This window comes from Staurois parvus, unplaced genomic scaffold (assembly GCF_062004578.1).
Source record: "Staurois parvus isolate SC_StPar_1 unplaced genomic scaffold, SC_StPar_1.0 ptg000282l, whole genome shotgun sequence".
In the NCBI taxonomy this organism is placed as follows: Eukaryota; Metazoa; Chordata; class Amphibia; order Anura; family Ranidae; genus Staurois; species Staurois parvus.
This window is the reverse complement of record NW_028318078.1, coordinates 12,288,327-12,307,858: the sequence shown is the minus strand read 5'-3', so window position 1 is coordinate 12,307,858 and position 19,532 is coordinate 12,288,327. Positions and strand designations below refer to the sequence as shown.

General features: G+C 41.3%; 1 protein-coding gene across 1 annotated transcript in view; it reads left to right on the top strand.

Moving 5' to 3' along the window:
- The first annotated feature begins 2,213 nt into the window (after nt 1–2,213).
- Nucleotides 2,214–19,532, top strand: part of CSF2RB (colony stimulating factor 2 receptor subunit beta) — a 70,272-nt gene continuing 52,953 nt past the window's right edge. Inside the window, exons 1-4 of the mRNA XM_089681948.1 lie at nt 2,214–2,317; nt 10,937–11,021; nt 15,137–15,266; nt 19,015–19,181. Of these exons, the coding sequence (XP_089538074.1) occupies nt 10,949–11,021; nt 15,137–15,266; nt 19,015–19,181 (370 nt within the window). The 5' untranslated portion in view covers nt 2,214–2,317; nt 10,937–10,948. The remainder of the gene's footprint in view (nt 2,318–10,936; nt 11,022–15,136; nt 15,267–19,014; nt 19,182–19,532) is intronic.

The window sequence follows — 19,532 nt, the reverse complement described above, 5'->3', positions numbered from 1 at the left end:
ACTTAAGTTCTTCTGAAGAAGCAGTGAAATGCGTCAACACCCAGGAGATGTGTCAACAGACAGGACTTTAGTTTTGTGTATAGTAGACCATATACACTGGTCAAAAAAATTAAAGGAACACTTTTTAATCAGAGTATAGCATCAAGTTAATTAAACTCCTTGGATATTGATCTGGCCAGTTAAGTAGCAGAGGGGGTTGTTAATCAGTTTCAGCTGCTTTGGTGTTAATGAAATTAACAACAGTGCACTATATGGCCAACAATGAGATGACCCCCAAAACAGGAATGGTTTTACAGGTGGAGGCCACTAACATTATTTTCCCTACTCATCTTTTCTGACTGTTTTGCACTAGTTTTGCATTTGGCTAGGGTCAGTGTCACTACTGGTAGCATGAGGCAATACTTGGACCCTACAGCGGTTGCACAGTCAGTCCAACTCCTCCAGGATGGCACATCAATATGTGCCTTTGCCAGAAGGTTTGCTGTGTCTCCCAGCACAGTCTCAAGAGCATGGAGGAGATTCCAGGAGACAGGCAGTTACTCCAGGAGAGTAGGACAGGGCCATAGAAAGTCCTTAACCCATCAGCAGGGCCGGTATCTGCTCTATAGTGCAAGGAAGAGCAGGATGAGCACTGCCAGAGCCCTACAAAATGACTTCCAGCAGGCCACTGGTGTGAATGTCTCTGACCAAACATTCAGAAAGACTTTATGAGGGTGGCCTGAGGGCTGGACATCCTCTAGAGGGCCCTGTGCTCACTGCCCGGCACCATAGAGCTCAATTAGCATTTGCCAATGAACACCAGAATTGGCAGGTCTGTCACTGGCGCCCTGTGCTTTTTACAGATAAGAGCAGGTTCACCCTGAGCACATGTGACGGACGTGAAAGGGTCTGGAGGAGCTGTGGAGAACCTTCTGTTGCCTGTAGCATCATTCAGCATGACCGTTTTGGTGGTAGGTCAGTGATGGTCTGGGGAGGCATATCCATGAAGGGACGCAAAGACTTGTACAGGCTAGACAATGGCACCCTGACTTCCATAAGGTATGGGGATGAAATCCTTGGGCCCATTGTCAGACCCTACGCTGGTGCAGTGGGTCCTGGGTTCCTCCTGGTGCACAACAATCATGTCAGCCTCATGGGGCAAGAGTATGCAGGCAGTTCCTGGAGGATGAAGTAATTGATACCATTGAATGGCCCCCATGCTCGCCTCACCTAAATCCAGTTGAACACCTCTGGGATATCATGTTTCGATCCATCCGACGCCACCAGGTTGCACCTCAGACTGTCAAGGAGCTCAGTGATGCTGATCCAGATCTGGGAGGAAATACCCCAGGACACCATCCATCGCCTTCTTAGGAGGATGCCAACGTTGTCAGGCATGCATACAAGCATGTGGGGGCCACACAAACTACTGAGTACCATTTTGAATTGCTGCAATGAAATTTCAGCAAAATAGACTAGCCTGCTGCATCATTTTTTCACTTTGACTTTCGGGGGTCTTTGAATTAAGTCCTCTGTAGGTTGATAATTTTTATTTCCATCAAACGATGGGGCATCCTTACTTTCCTAACACATTACCCGGTCCATATCAGTATAGATCCAGCATTAAATTTTTTTCCCCCTTGAGATTTGATGTGTTTTCAAAGTGTTCCTTTCATTTTTTTGAGCAGTGTATTTTGTTTGCAATAGTTCCAATTCTCCTTTATGGATCTTTATATTTGTTAACAGTATGGTCTAGGGGTGAGGGGCTTTTTGCCTCCCCCTGAGCAATATACAGACATGTGCAGAATTTTTACTTTTTGGTAACTCACAGATTTTTATCTACCTTTTGTATAAATAAAATTAAGATTATTTTAGGTCATTTTTTTTTTTCGGTGCTGTAATTGATGATGCATGACTACCTCAGCTGTTGTACAGTTTTCTGAATATCCTATTAAAAGACGATCAACACAGCACGTGATAATCTGATGGTTCCCTGTACTTCCAAGTTTGGATGTTTTTTCAGATAACAAATTAACACCTTGCTCACCAAACATTACTAACAGCAACAGTCCCTTTCATCTATAAAAAGGGCAACGGGGCTATTAAGCCAATAAATGGAATGTACCATTTGGAAGTTCCCATGTTTATTTATTACAACATGTGCACATGTGGACACATAGCCACTTCTCTATTCCCAGAAGGGGTTACAACACACAGGAAAAGAGTCAGGCATGTCTCTCTCAAACACAGAGACACACTCACAGACATTGGGTGGATGCAGTACTTTATTTACATGGAGGCACTCAATGAAGAACCCAGGACCTGGAGATGAAAACAGGTAACAGGAAATCAATGTGTAGAGGCGGTGCAGTAGATGTGAGACAAGATAATGGATAAAAGAAAACACCAACCTATAGAGGAGGCAGCACATCACTTATTCCTTCTTCACATAACGTCACTATAAAACTGGTATGCTGTCACCTCAAAATGGTTTCATCAACTGCATGATGTTGATATGTTCATTTCCAGAAAATAAGAATTGTTCCACGGCTAGTTAATGCAGGACTTCAGGTCTTTAAAGCAATAGAACAGAACAATTGGGTGTCTATTTATAAAGGTTTTCACATAAGATTCACACAATTTCACCCAGAATTTATACAATTTTCCATCTGCAGCCATGTAGTAAAATGTGTGAATCCTGGGTGAAAGTTGTGAGAATCTTGTGTGTTTTTTACAGACCCTTTAAGAATAGTCTTTTATTAATATATTGTGATTACGGAGATGCTGTTTCACTGAACAGCCCTCATGCCTTTTTTGGGACTTCAGTGGTGGGATTTCTTTTGACAGTTTCCAGCTCTACAACCTCGTCCATGAAGTCTCATTACTCTTGTTGCCACAATTCTGCTGCCTGTACCTTAGCGTAAAATCCAAGTGAGATGGCATATAAAAGTCTAGGTAGGTGGTTAGAACAGGAAACGTATACTGTCTGTTTTATTAGCTTTTGTACATTTAATATGGTGATTTGAAAACAATAAAATATTTAAATTTAAAAAAAGAACAGGAAACCAATGTTCTGTGATTTCTCGGACAAGATAATGTATGATTTTGCTACCTGCATTTATCTAAAACTGAATGGATGGTTTTACTAGTATGGATCCTGTAAAGTATTATTACCATGAGCTGCAAGTATTAATGTATATATTAATGTTTTAATATAATGAGTCCTTTTCATATTGGGGATTACTAGGTGACTGCTGAAGCTTAAAAACCAGCTCCAGATTTATAAAAAAAATCTCCTTCTGCAGTGGCCCCCCTCCCAAAAGGGTTGAATTCTCATTATGTCTAGGTGTAGAGGATTAAGGAGAAATACTTATTTCTTCACTTCAACAGGGTTCCTCCAGCACTGCATCCGGCAATCAACTGCTGCTCCGTAAGCTGCGACTAACTGTGGTCGCACTCCAGCCTCCTCAATTACAATTCAGGGATATGCCTTGAAGTGTTACTAAACCCAGGACCCTGCATTCACTATATCTGGTCTCCCACAGTACACAGAACATGGAAATGCAATTATTTTAGTAAATATAAACTGCTAAATACCTTTTCTCATCAGCAGTTAGAGCAGTCTTGTGACTTCTATCAGTGTCCATCAGAGCACTGGTTAAACATTTTAGGAGGAGTTTTCTTTTTAATCTAGGAGGATGCAGAACCCCTGACCTCTGTCTGGGCAGTGCTGATTGGCCCTGTGCTGATCACATGCATTCTCCCCAAAAAAAACCCCAAAAAACTATCTAGCATTACACACTGAGCATGTGCAGAGTGTCTCCACACAATATGTCTTATCCGGAGATAATAGGGGAGTACTGGAAGAAGGGGAGGATCAGAGAAGACAGAATCAAACAGCGTTTTTACACAGTACAGAGGATTAACCCCTTAGGTTTCACAGTGAGTATAGCAAGCATGCTTTAGTGCATATACAGACTGATTTTACTGTTGTGGGTTTAGTAACACTTTAAGGGACATTTTTGCTTCAGTTAGAAATATGCTAACTTGAAAATGATGTAATGTTTGATCTACAATATAATAAAGGGTTTGTTGAACTATAGAACTTTAAGATGACCAAACAATGATAAATGTCTAGTTTCTCATGCAGAATTTTGATTTTCAGACATTTAAGTGGCTGTGGACTGCTGGAGCATGCAGTCCAAGGATTTTGGACAAACACACTCATTGTGAGGCACGGGTTGCCAGGATTCTGGATGGTGTATATGTCACCAAGATTTCTCACCTACATCCTCCATTCCTAGACCTGGTTGACAGACCAACTATTCTCAATTGTCCATAGGCCTGTATATATGTGAGCTGAGTAATGCTCTGGGCTTTTTCCCTCATTTTCTCTCACCCTCTTTTCTGTGGGAGCCTGCTGCTGGGTGAAAAGGCTGACTGTTGATAGAACACTTAGGCTCCATGTACACGGGACTGACTGCTGGAAAACGTAGGTTAAAAAACGTCTGTTTAGCCGCGTTTGCATACCTTGTTTATATGCGTTTATGAGCATTTGCATTTAGAAGCGTTTTTTTAAAGATAACCTCAGGAGACCTTCCAAAATGCCCAGAATGCACTGAAAATAGCAAATAATTAACTATTTCAGACATTTTGAGAGAGAGAAGAAGCAGAGAGAGCATTATTTGTTGAGATTAGCTGTCTTTTTTTTTGTGGTGTTTGCATGTGTTCCAGCTCATTTCTGTGCAGAAATTATTGCAGCAGTGTCTAACATATTTTTTTTCACGCAAAACCTCAAAGTATGGTGTACCAGGTCCATTTGAATACAGGGAAAACGCATTGCATGCATTTTTCATGTTGAAAAAAGGCTCTGGACAGCATCTGGAAATGGGAGAATTCAAAAAAATTTCCAAACGCAAAAGCTTATAAATGCGGTTAGCCGCATTTACACTCTTTTGGCATTTGAAACGCTGATAAAATCTACTCCTGAACGCAAGTTTGGTGAGTTCAAAAAACAACTGTAAACTCAACTGCCTGTAAATGACTGTAAACGACAATGTGTACATGGACACATAGGAAAACATTAGGGAGAGTTCAGAGGCTGCTGAAAAATCGCAGAAATGCTCCTAAACGTGAGTTTATCAGCTGCAGTGTACATGGAGCCTAAGAGTTACATGCGTTGCCTATTTGTTTTGGGGAACCCATTAGTGGGCATCCTGTTAGTCAGGAAATTACATGTATTTAGTTAGTAGCTGGTACAAGCAGATGTTTTGTTGGTTTATGCTATGGGCTTGCTGTCCTGCATTGAAACTGGTTTTGCTGAATAAATGTGCAGGACAACCCTGTCCCTTTCTTGAGCATGGTATCACTCCCAAAACCAGTTAAACCTGTAAATATATATTCATGTGGATGGAATTATACTGGAAATTAAACATCATGTGGTAAAAAGGGTGGCTGGTGCTGAACCCGCAACATATTGCTACCAAGACAGTACCAGTTCATCTCATAAAATGTCACAGTCTAGGTGGTAGGTATCTATTACACAGGTGGGCTAGTTGTCACAATAGCAATATATTCATATATACACTGTATATATACACTGGGCTTTTTGTCAGCAGTAACGCGGGGAAACACAGTTCCGGCACCTCCAGTACTGAATGTATGTAATGGCAAGGGGTGCTGGAGGGTATATTGATGCTGGCTGCTGAGGGATCTATTGTTGCTTGAGAGGATCTATTTTTGAGGGGGGTCTACAGTATTGTTGCTGGGGAGGTCTATAGTTGCTGGTGGGGGGTATATTGTTACTAGGGGTTGGTCTTATGTTGCTGGTAGTCAATTGATGCTGTGTGGGATCTACTGTTGTGTGGGGGGGTCTATTGTTGCTGACTGCTGGAGGGTCTTTGATACTGGCTGCGGGGAGATCTGTTTTTGTTGCCAGTGGTCTATTGTTGCTGGGGGGTATTTGTTTGCGGGTGGTCCATTGTTGCTGGGGAGATCTGTTGCTGCTGGGGTGGATCTATTGTTGCTGGCTGCAGAGGATCTATTTGACTGCTTTTCTTGTTACCATTAACAAATTCCATACAAGTTACTTAGCAGCACAAAATGATACTTGGTTCTCTATTTTTTAAAAGAGCTGTACTAGGAAGTGGTTAGGGGTGGAACCAAGGAATAGTGCTCAGAGGTTGGTAGGGGTGGAGACAAGTGACGACTTAGAAAGTGAAAATTCTTCTACCTATTCTCTGAGAAAAAAGCCCTGTATATACAATATACTGCGCGCACCTCCAGCACTGAATGTATGTAATGACAAGGGGTGCTGGAATGTGCTTGAGGATCTATTGTTGTTGGCTGCTTGGTGATCTATTGTCACTGAAGGGGATCTATTTTTGTGTTGTGGTCTATTGTTGCTGGGTAGGTCTATTGTTGCTGGTGGGGGATAATTTGTTGCTGGAAGGGATCTAGTGTTGAGGGAGGGGTCTTTTGTCTATTGTTGCTGAAGGGGTCTATTGTTGCTATGGGGGCTCTAATGCTGCTGGCTGCAGGAGATCTACTGCATGTTTCTGCTTTCCCTGTCATCATTAACAAATTGCATACAAATTATTTAGCATCACAAAATGATACTGCATTCTCTAAAAGGTATGGCACTGGGAGGTGGGTAGGGGGGCGGAGACAAGAATGACTCAGAAGGGGGAGTTACTGCACCTATTTTATGAGAAAAAAGCTCTGTATATACAGTATATATATATATATATATATATCTATATATATCACTACCCCGTTAGGAGTTTCTAAAGATTTGGGTCCCCCTATAGTCCTGCACAGCCAGGCAACACACATTTTCTTCAGACTTGCATTCCGGCTTGCATACAGGAGACAACTTGGTTTTTAAGTTTTATTAGGGGTATTTGAACTTGGATGGGGTATGGAGTATATGGGATGCCCAAAAGCAGTAAACTGAAGACAATTTCCTGGCAACTATGTACAAGTCTTTTTGTAGAAAATATTCTTTCTTGGAGAGCTCTCCAGCCTTTCCTGGTCTAACACCCCAGACTCCAGATGAATCCTCTTCTCATCCAGCTATTTGGAGGAATTTACTAGGCAAGGGGATCCAGTGCTTGCCACTTTAAGTTGAAAAAGTCTCGGGTAAAGAGCTAGTCAGGTTTCCCACCAGAATGCCCCTTTCCCCTTAACTGGCCCAGGGGGTGTAGGATTACTCACTCTTCTTCTCCTGTGTGCTTGTTGGGTTGGTGGCTGCCTTTAGACCTTCTGTTGGGCTGGCTCCTTCCCTGTTGCACAGGTGGTCCTCTCTCAGGGGACTCCTGAGGTTGAGTGATCCTCCTTTCTAGCAACCCTACCTGGAGGTAAACCCCTTCCCACAGAGCCTCCTCCCAGGCCTCTGCATCTCAACATCTTCCACCTGAACTCCCCTGCCTCTGATCAGGCTCAGTCACTTTTAGGGCTGTCCTGACCCCATGCCAAGCCTCCTGCCTGGGGATTGGCCAGGATCCCTCACAAGTGTAGAACAGCTCCTCCTTACCCCTGCCCACTTCTAGAGACCTCTCCAAGTCTTTAGATAAGGGGGAGGTATCAGAGAGTTGATTTGCAGAGCCTCTCAGCCCTGACCCGCATTTGACCCCTCTGACTATTACCCAGGCTGCTACTCAGCCTTATAACTAAAATAATAATTAGCTAGTTCCCCCTAGCTAACTAGGAGGGTGTTACATGTATGCACTGCTCAAAAAAATTAAAGGAACACTTTTTAATCAGAGTATAGTATCAAGTCAATAAAACTCCTAGGGTATTGATCTGGTCAGTCAAGTAGCAGAGGGGGTTGTTAATCAGTTTCAGCTGCTTTGGTGTTAATGAAATTAACAATAGTGCACTAGGTGGGCAACAATATGAAACAACCCTCAGGAATGATTTTACAGATGGGGGCCACTGAAATTTTTTTCCCCGCTTATCTTTACTGACTGTTTTTCACTAATTTTGACCCTACAGAGGTTGCATAGGCAGTCCCACACCTCCAGGATGCCAGAAGGTTTGCTGTGTCTCCCAGCACAGTCTCAAGAGCATGGAGGAGATTCCCAAAGACAGGCAGTTACTCTAGGAGAGCTGGACAGGGCCGTAGAAGGTCCTAACCCATTAGCAGGACCAGTATTTGCTCCTTTGTGCAAGGAGGAACAGGATGAGCACTGCCAGAGCCATACAAAATGACCTCCAGCAGGCCACTGGTGTGAATGTCTCTGACCAAACAATCAGAAACAGAGTTCATGAGGGTGGCCTGAGGGGGTCCTCTAATGGGCCCTGTGCTCACTGCCCGGCACCATAGAGCTCAATTGGCATTTGCCATTGAACACCAGTCCGCCACTGGTGCCCTGTGCTTTTCACAGATGAGAGCAGGTTCACCCTGAGCACATGTGAAAGATGTGAAAGGGTCTGAAAAAGCCGTGGAGAATGTTATGCTGCCTGTAACATCGTTCAGCATGAGCGTTTTGGTGGTGGATCAGTGATGGTCTGGGGAGGTATATCCATGGAGGGATATACAGACCTCTACAGGCTAGACAATGGCACCCTGACTGCCATTAGGTATGGGGATGAAATCCATGGACCCATTATCAGAACTTACTCTGGCGCAGTGGGTCCTGGGTTCCTCCTGGTGCATGACAATGCCCAGCCTCATGTGGCGAGAGTATGCAGGCAGTTCCTGGAGGATGAAGGAATTGATACCATTGAGTGGCCTCCACACTCGCCTGACCTAAATCCAATAGAACACCTCTGGGATATCATGTTTCGGTCCATCCGACACCACCAGGTTGCACCTCAGACTGTCCAGGAGCTCAGAAACGCCTCCAGATCTGTGAGGAAATACCCCAGGACACCATCCGTCGTATCATTAGGAGCATGCCCCAACATTGTCAGGCATGCATATAAGCACATGGGGGTCATACAAACTACTGAGTACCATTTTGAGTTGCAGCAATGAAATTTCAGCAAAATGAACTAGCCTGTGGCTTCATTTTTTCACCTTGATTTTCAGGGTGTCTTTGAATTCAGTCCTCTATAGGTTGATCATTTTCATTTGCATCAAATGATGGGGGGGTTCCTAACACATTACCCGGTCCATATCAGTATAGATATCCAGCATGATATTTTTCCCCATTGAGATCTGATGTGTTTTTAAAGTGTTCCTTTAATTGTTGTGAACAGTGTATATACAGTGCATTCATAAAATACTCAGACCCACTTCACTTTCTTCAATTTTGTTATGTTGCAGCCTGATACAACAGTTGTTTTAATTCATTTTTTCCTCATTAATCTACACTCAGTACCCCCATAATGACAAAGTGAAAACAGAATTTTAGAAATGTCTGAATTTATTCAAAAGAAAAACTTAAATATCACATGTAATTAAAGCAGAGCTCCACCCAAAAGCGGAAGTTCCATTTTAAACCTTTGTCCCCCACTCCCCATTGAGGATTGGCAGCCACCCCTTCCTTTCTTCATTCCTTCCATCCACTCCTTACTTTCTTCCTTCCTTCTACCCCTCCCTCCCTTCCTTCCACCTACCCACCCTCCCTTCCATCCACCCCTTCCTTTCCTCCTTCCTTTCACTCACCCTTCCTTCCACCCATCCCTTCCTTCCTTCCTTCCAGCCACCCCTCCCTTCATTCTATTCACCTACCCTTCCTTCCACCCACCCTTTTCTTCCTTCCATTCACCTACCCTTCCTTCCACCCACCCTTTCCTTCCTTTCACCCACCCCTTCTTTTCTTCCATCTACTCTTCTCTTCCCTCCTTTCATCCACCCCTTCCTTCCACCCACCCCTTCCTTCTTTCCTTCCATCCACCCCTTCCTTCCTTCCACCCACCTCTCCCTTCTTTCCTTCCATCCACCCCTTCCTTTCTTCATTCCTTCCTTCCACCCCTCCCTCCCTCCCTTCCACCCACCCCTTCCTTCCTTACATCCCTCCCTCCCTTCCACCCACCCCTCCCTTCCATCCACCCACCCCTCCCTTCCATCCATCCATCCATCCATCCATCCACCCCTCCCTTCCTTCCATCCACCCCTCCCTTCCTTTCATCCACCTCCCTTTCTTCCTTTCATCCACCCCTCCCTTCCTTCCATCCACCCCTCCCTTCCTTCCTTCAAGGGGGAGAAGTTGGTGGGGGGAGCGGTAAAAATGCAGCCCAGCTGCGAGCTGAACCCTTCCCCCCCCAAAAGAAAAAAAATATCTACTGCCCTCCTATCTCCCTCGATTGCTCAGTTTGCCGGGCGATCAGCTCGTGGAAGGGTCCTGAATGTGCCAAACTTCTTCCATGTGGAATTATGGAAGCCACTGTTCTCTCAGGAACCTTCAGTGTAGCAGAATTTTTTTTGTAGCCTTCCCCAGATTTGTGTCTTGCAATAATCTTGTCTCTGAGCTCTGAAGGCAGATCCCTTGACCTTATGGCTTTTGCTCTGATACAGTATGCATTGTCAGCTGTGAGGCCTTTTATAGAGAGGTGTGTGCCTTTCCAAACCATGTCAAATCAATTTAATTTATCACAGGTGAACTTCAATCAAGGTGTAGAAACATCTCAGTAATGATCAAAAGAAATGGGAGACACCGAAACTAAATTTCAAGTGTTGTTGCAGAGGGTCTGAATATTTATGTCAATGTGATATTTCAGCTTTTCCTTTTTCATATATTTGCAAACATTTCTAAAATGCTGTTTTCATTTTGTCATTATGGGGTGCTGAGTGTAGATTAATGAGAAACAAAAATGAACAACAAAACAAAATTGTAAAAAGTAAAGGGAGCCTGAATACTTTCTGAATGCATTATATAATATATAAATACAGTATATATATATTACATTGCTCTTTTTTTTACAGATCAGCACAATTTTATATTATAATTTAATGTTTTTTTGGGGGTACATGGTATTTTAACACTGTTCCACTATTGGTATATTTCAGGAAGTAGAAAAAATGAAGACATCATACAGTCTCTACAGATTGTGTATGCAAGTCTTCACCCTGCAGTACATACAGCGAACACAAGGTGTGTATATGTTCTGAAATGCTTGTTATTAGCAATTGTTATTAGAAGTAAGAGAATTGATGATCTAATGATTGATTTTTCCTAATATTTGCAGAGATCTATCTGATCTGCTAAAGAGCACAGAAATCAGGAATCCAGCCAATGTTAATTTATGAACTTTGTGATCTCTGCATGCATACGTAGAGTATGGAATAAGTAAAATTTGGAGTTTTCACTTTGCCAAACTTTTGGCATATCCTGTAACATTTCAGGGAAAATTTGGCATTCAACAAAATGCATCAGATCACTTCAAGGATACGTTCACCTTTTAAACAAAAATAATAAATGCACATTTTTTTTGCAGATAAAAAATGTGTATTTATTATTTTTGTCTACAGGAGCCTGGAAAGCATTGCATTAGCGATCAGTAGATCACTGATGCACATGCAGGTCTCCTGCTGACCTGTCAGAATATCTGCTTACCATACGGGATGTACGAGCAAGTAGATATTCTGACAGGAAGCTTCAATGAACTACCACGGCGCTCCACAGCGCTGTGGTAGTTCATTGAAAACTAGAAGCCCACAGCGGCTAAGGCTGTCGGGACTTACAGTTCATTCATTCACAGCCGCACTGTATTCAAATTTGGCAGATAGTACGGGGACACTTCTCCCCATACTATATGTGAGAGGGAGAGGGGGCAGGCAGCGGCTGCGGCTATGGGAACGTGTTACATGTTCCACGCTAAAAATGGTTGGAACATATAACATGTTCCCAAAGGTGAAATTATCCTTTAAGAAGGCGAAATAAAGGTATTTTGGTGGTTTTTAAGGGTGCAATGGATTTTGAATGGTTCCAGAAGGTTATATCAGCTCTATTTCACTATCTTACACCTGTTCTTCTACCAAAAAATGCAGTATTTTTAATTGTAAGCCTAACAATAACCATAACACGCAACCTCAAATGGATAATCCTAACAATTTGTTTATAACCATTAAACAAAATCATGCAATTGCCATGTCAGCACTGTCATTGCTATCACATGGCTTTGGTTATAAACAAAGCCAAATCATCATATTTGTGTGGCTTTGTTAATCAACAGCCTCTAACTGCCAGACACATGTAAATAAGTGAAACTTTCAGATCCCCTTCCATTCCTACTCTTTACCATGTCATAGCTATGCAAGTTTAAAATGAGAACATAAATGTAGCTCCCATTGTATAACAAGACCCTTTTGTGTCCTGATAGTACAGGAGCTTTGCTGTCAGCATCAGTTGGTGAAGAGGACACAGAGATATAATATGCAAGACCTTGATGGATTTCTGGATTTTTTGATATTGTGTAAAAGAAGGAGCTGAAACAATCAAAGATGTACAGGAACACCCAGAGACAAGTGAACTGGAACTTAGTTAAATATATGGCAAGCAACCCTCATGAATATTACATAGTAAAAGCCATTCTATCAGGATACACTTATATCTAAAATGTCACTTTTCACTGGGCTGACCCTTTACAACTCTCATTTAAATCACATTCTTGTTATTTAATTAGACTGGAGTTGATGTTTTTTTAAATTTATTGTCAAAAGAAATACAAATGCTTCTTCACACAATTTGAGTATATTCTAGTCTTCCCTTAAAAAATACAGCCAGTGCTTCTATATTAGACAAGCTTTTAAACCATACTTATTACTGTCAGTTGTGAGTGATAGATGATGATGTGTATCCCTCATGGAAATTAAAGAGCTGACAGATATTCTCGAGATATTAAAATAATTGTATGCTGTATTGCAATGAATGCTGCAATATTATAGTGATCAGATGTGAGAAGACTTTTACTAGATGATGATTTTATCTGTATTTATTATAGTACATCCATGGTTGGCTTATGAAGTGTGATAGTCGTATTGCAGCTTTCTCAAATTTATGGAAATACAGAAAGAAGTATCAGACCAATATGATATAAAAAGTCCTAGATAATTCTGATTGTTGGTAAAAAAAAAAGTAATATAAAAATAGCCAGCATGCTTTGTGAGTAACACCACTCCCCCTTCATCAGGGCTGAACAAAGGATAAAACTTGGATGGACTCCAGTATTGAACTCTCCGCATGGAGAAACAACAGCAAAACTTTTTCAAAGTGTCTAAAGTTGGAATTCTTTGTGCTGGCTAGGGGTGAGACTGAGCCTTGGCTGTTTGTGCATTTGAGGCAAAAGCCCAAACATCCATTCAGTGGGAGCTAAATGTCATGTATAAAAGTGATATTACTTCTGCTATTATAGATGACAGCTTCCCTTGTTCATGGTTGTTAAGGATGCTGGCTCCATTCGCTTACATGGCTGGAAGGCCAGAAAAGCATGAGTATCCCTTCCTGAACAATACCAAGTCAAATCGCAGGTCTAGGATAAAGGTCTGGTAGAGATGAATGGGGTCCCCTGCTGCTGTGTTTACAAAGAGAACAAAGCTGCTTGCCTCCCTCTTACAAGATTTTCTGCCAATTTTGAGGGCATCTGGACTGGTATGATTCAGGAGGATGGGGGACACTCATGCCTGAACAATAAAACATATGAATTTTTAGGGGGACATTTGTTAAAAAGTGTGCAGGCCATTTTTAGAGGAAAAATGGGCTGGGAATTTATAAAACACTCCTATTCAGGTATGCAGCCTGGCTGAGTAAAAATGGCAACCATTCCAATTCATTAACAGCTTTTAAGATGCACATAGAAGGGCTTAGCACAGAACAAACAGTATAAAATTTTCCCAGCACACACAGTGGAAGCTGCACTGCCTTATCAAGGACCCTCTGTATGGTGGGCTCTTAAATCTAGTCTATGAGAGTCCCTATGTTGCAGCATATGCTGTATATCAATGGCTAAATTGAGTGCAGGTATGCATGAAGGCTAGCCAGGAAAGAAAGGGCAGTGAGTTTGCTGCACCTCTCCTGAACCATACCAGGTCATGTGCTTTCACCATTGGTTGGGTACCTTACAAGGGGTAATGTCCAAGTGCTCCCATGTAAATGAGTACCTCATGTTGCTCATCCACAATAAATAAATAAACAAAAGCAGTAACATTGTGAAAAAAGTCCTTTATTAAAAAAAAAGATCCTCAATGTAAACAAAAGTACCGGGGATCCTGTGTGACCACATAATAAAATAGAAAAATAATGCCCCCGATGGAAATCGAACATCAATGCAGAGATGTAGATCTACATCAGTTGCAATGAGCGATTACTGATGATGTTGACCTGCTGCTACTACCATTGCAATGACAAATTCCTGTTGCTGCTTTAATGTAAGCACAGCAACAGGGAATCCAGGCAATGTCATTAACCAAATATGGTCATGAAGTTATTTGGTTAATGATGTCACTCAGAATCCTCAGCAGGTTGTTTGCAAATAGAAGCTGGCAGGGGTCTGTGATTTATAGGTGGTAGTGATACTTCAGCTAAATGACAGATCCCCTGTTTCTGACAAAAGGAAGTCAGCAGGGATCTGTGATTTATAGGTGGTAGTGATACTTCAGCTAAATGACAGATCCCCTGTTTCTGACAAAAGGAAGTCAGCAGAGATCTGTCATTTAGCAGCAGTAGTGCTAAATGACAGATCCCTGTCCATTGTTTGTAAACACAAAACGTTACTTTTAATGCATCCTATTACACCTGCAAACTCACATGTGACAGTGACCAGATACCTATGCTTTGTTTGAACTGCAAAAATTGCAAACTGGCCTTTCAAAAAGGCCAGAAAAAATGGATTTAATGAGGTTTAATGCTGTGTTTGGGTTTAGCATCCTTTTGGCTAGGTTTTCTGAACTTCCTGAAAACCGTACTTTGCCTGATTTGTTCATTCCAAGTTCCTCCCTACCTTTCTGTTTATACTCATCAGATATTTAAGTAAACCCTTCACAAATGTTAAATGACTAAGATCAGATGAGTGCAAGTAGGCAGGCAGAAAGATGGTTCAGTGCTTTGTCCAATCAGAGGAGGTTGGAGAGTTCATTACTGGGAGAATGCAGGGCCCCATGACAGCATTTATGGAAGGTCCTGTGAGTTATAAGATATGGTCCCGTGTCATGAAATTTGTCATTGCTACACAGGAGGAAATAAAAATATTTATGCTAAATTTATTTTTTCAGGCTTGGAACCCTTAGACTCTCTTAGATGTGTTAATAACTTCAAAGACAACTGGACATGTCACTGGACAGAAATGGTGAAAGTGCGAGAAATTCTTCCTGTGAGACTCTACCACTGGAATAATCTGGACAGGTATTTCTGCATATTAACGAACAGTCAAATTCTCCCTTCCAGCAAGCATATTCACAGTGATAGACCGACTGCAGTGTGCAAAGAATTACTGCTCCACTTGGTTTGGAGTGCTTATCCTCCCTATCCCATGTGAATACTCCTGTGCAGGGGACTACAGAAGGCTAACATGAATACCTATCAAAGTACTTCTACTAGCTGCAATCAATTTTTTTCTGACTATATAGCTGGGCCAAATATTTTTTTAATATCTGTCTGGAATGCAACTTTAAAGTGGAAAAAGGAGTAAAGATTTGGTATATTAGAATGGAATATCTAGAAATGGTAAAGTAGTTGTAAAGTTTTACCTCACCAAACAGGCCACTGTCAGTTTATCAAATTTTATGTTGTTTGCAATGATTAAATGAATAAACATTGCACCATTATTACCTTTTTTCTTTCCGCATTATCGTGTGACCACAAGTTCCCTGCATATCATAACACTTGGTGGAGGTGTGGATGCTGAAACCTGCCGTGCCACTAAAGGAAGTGACTTATGCCTGCTGGGACTAGGGTACAAGGATGGGAAGAACTCTTCAGGAGATGTGTACACATGCCTTGTTGGAGCTTTCTCATGAATAAGGTGTCACAGTCAGGGATTAGGCTCAAAGGACAGTAGCTATAGCAGTAGAGAAGTTCCCACCGACCAGCTGGATAAGATCCATCCGTTGAATCAGGTCGGATGTTCACCAGAGCTCCTGATGATGGAGATGGGTTTTGCTGCATGTTAGTACCAGGTCGCGGTCCTCAAGATCTCCCCATCAGGAGGAGAGCAAGCTGGGGTCCAGAAGCAGGTATAGCAAGTAGGGATCAAGCAGAAGTGTAGTCAGTAAACTAGCCAAAGGTCAATAACAAGTGGTTGCAGGTTGGGATTAAGCAGAAGCATAGGTGAGGAGAAAACCTCATTGGTAACGAGTGGTAGCAGAGATATGGACAGCAGCTGGAGTGACAAGAGCGAGGTATTGGCTAAAGAGAGGACAATAATCTGGCAAACAGAAAGTGCAAAGGCACAGCTAAAATAGGATGTTCATGAGAGGAGTAAAGGGTTCAAGAAAAATAAAGTTCAAGGCAAGATCATTCAAGGAATTGTCCAGGGAGCTGTCTAGCATCCCAGGTGGCTCAACAAGACATTGCCAGACATAGCAGAGGTTTCTGGTTCACATCTGGGTCCTTGTGTGTCTTCATTCATGAGAAGGGGTCCAATATGGATGCATCACCAGAACGGGAAAAGAGATGCAGTAGGCCGATAACACTAGTAGGAGTGGTATTTAACAGCAGCAATTTAGCATTGTTGGCCCAAAAAAAGAAATACCTGGCTGCTGCGCACACTGTCAGGATTAGCAGGTGCTTTTGAATAATACATAAATATATAACACTAACACATACTCCAAAAATGATTACTTTAAACTTACAAATGAATGGAAGATTTTCTGGTATTCCTGCTGAAAATATCAGTGCTTTTCCTGGTATGTGAGTGTGCCTAGGCACTCTTGCGCATACAGCCACTTAACTGTATTTCTGCAGTGTGAGATCTAAGGCCTGCTGCTTTGACTGATAGTTCCAGGAGATCCCAATCTAATCGTATTTATCAAAAATACAAGCACACAACTTTTTTGTAAGGATCTGTAAAAAAAATCTGTAATAAATGTATAGTGTTTTTGTGGTTGCTACTTTCTTTAACCACTTCCAGACCGGACACTTTTACCCCCTTCCTGACCATGGCAATTTTCAGCTTTCAGTGCTATCACACTTTGAATGACAATTGCGCAGTCATGCAACACTGTACCTATATTTTTTACCATTTTTTTGAGACAGATAAAGCTTTATTTTGGTGGTATTTATTCACCGCTGGGATTTTTATTTTTTTTGCTATGTAAATGAAAATGTCCAAAAATTTTGAAAAAAGTGTTTTTTTTATAACATTTTGCAAATAAATAATATTTCATCATAAATCTTGGCCAAAATGTATTCCGTTATCTTTTTAGTAAAAAAAAAAATCCAAATTAGTTTATAACCAAAAATTATAATTTTTAAACGTTTGTTTTACATTTTTATTTTATTTTTTTATATTATTATTTTTTATTTGTATTTTTTTTTTTACATACTGTCACCCTAGCAGTACAGTGTCACCATGGTGGCACTGTACTAGTGGGGGGTGATGAAGATTTTTTTTTTTTTTTTACACTGATTGCTTTTACACCCATATAGGATGTAAAAGCAATCATTTCTCTTTCTCTCTGTCTGCATTCTTGCAGTCATTGAGAAGTACTGAGTGAGCTGTGATTGGTCACAGCTTGTCACATGGTACAAGGCTGTTGTGAATAGCCTTGTACCATGTGACCTCTGTGATCATTCACAGATTTCACATGTAGTAAGCAATGATGTCACAAGTGACATCTTGCTTACTACTTTGCATGTGATCACTGATTGGCCAAGCAGTGATCACATGATCGGGACCTTGTACAGAGGTCCTGTCCGATGATCGGTGTTTCAGTGTGTCCGGAGGACACAGTGGGCACCGGATCGTGGTGCTGCGCGCTCCCAGGGAGCGCGCACAAGCAGGGTGCAGGGAGGCCGTTTATAAACAGCCATCCGACCCTGCACTGCCACCGTCCGGCTGTTTATATATAACGTGGTGGTTAATATATTTAGCACTAAAAATAAAGTTTGTAAAATATTTTTAATGTTGTCACTGTTAGGAAAATAGGATATATTGCATATGAACATTCCATATTAACCTATCTTTAGCCAACAGGTGGAGCTTTAGACTCCTTTTCACATGTTTAAGGGGCATTCCCACCCTTTGCGGTGCAGGAACTGTGCGTTTTTGTGCTTGTTGTGGTGCCCTGGGTGCCATTAATTTTTAATGCTACACCAAACACGTCTAGAAAACACGCACAATTATCTGGTTTGGTACAGTAAGATTTTAAAAGTCACACTTGCTATACTTGTGTTCCCATGCATTTGGCAGCCCAATAAATGAATGGGAATACATAAACATGTGTGCTTTGTGTTATGAACTGGCGCAAAAATGCTTGTTAGAAAATGCCTAGGACTGAAGAGCTTAAAGTGGAATTGCACTGCATCTGAGCACCACAAACCAAAAATGCTATTTAACTCATTTTTAATATTCAAAGCAAACTCACCAGGCCATTCATGTTTCTATGCTTTATTTTGCTGAGAATTCATGTTGAAAAACACCTCCTGGTATTTCTGGCAGTGGCCATCTTGAGTAAGGCATCAGCCCCTAGCACAGGCATTGGCTGAGCTGAGAACCCCCCTCCCCTCCTGAAGACTCCTGGGATGTATGACATCATTTGCCTAGGTATGGAAACCAGGAAGCAATGGAAGAAATTTATAAAAAAAGTTTAAAACAAGTAAATATGATGTGCTTCCTATCTTTTTACTAATGCTAGCAGCATAAGGACTACAAATAGTCAGTGTTGATTGAGAGAGTGAAGTTCCACTTTAAGATCAGATTAAACACACACACAGTGGCATTAGTCATAGAAATGACTCACAATCCTGCCTTCTCTGTACAGAACTCCAGCTAGAGTCTGAAAACAAACAGTTTCTGCTGTTCCCTCTTTTTAGAAAAATCTAGAATGCTCCATGATACTAGTGTTATGAGTGCACAGCGTACACACTGATCACACATGTACAGTGGATTGTCTTTTAAAAATTGTGGATTTTTTCCTAAATATATCTTCAGATTCAGACATCGCTGTGATCCCTTTGACTCTCAGAATCAGGAAGATGGGAAAGTTCTTATAAGTTGCCGCTTTAATGACATCTTCAGCTCTTTAGCAACTACCAATTTCACCTTCATAACAGAACGGGATGTACATACAGAGACTTGCATTATACCAGCATCTATAGGTAAGATTTTATAGACCAAACCATTATTCTATTCTACTCTATTCAGTTTCTTTTCTATTCTTTTATTTTCTTCTCTATTCTTTTCTATTCTATTCTGTTTTATTCTGTTCTATTCTATTTTACTCTTTTCTTTTCTATTTTACTCTGTAAAGCAGCCTAATTAGGAATCATCATCTTATTTCACTTGCATACCTTACTGTATTTATTGCAATATGTTTCCATTTCTAATTCCAATTAATTTTCAATTTAAATTAATTTTCACATTTAGATCATTTGTGTCGATACAATTTGTTTTGTATTCATTGAAATTGATTACTATTGTGATTAGAAAATTTGGATACATCCAAATCC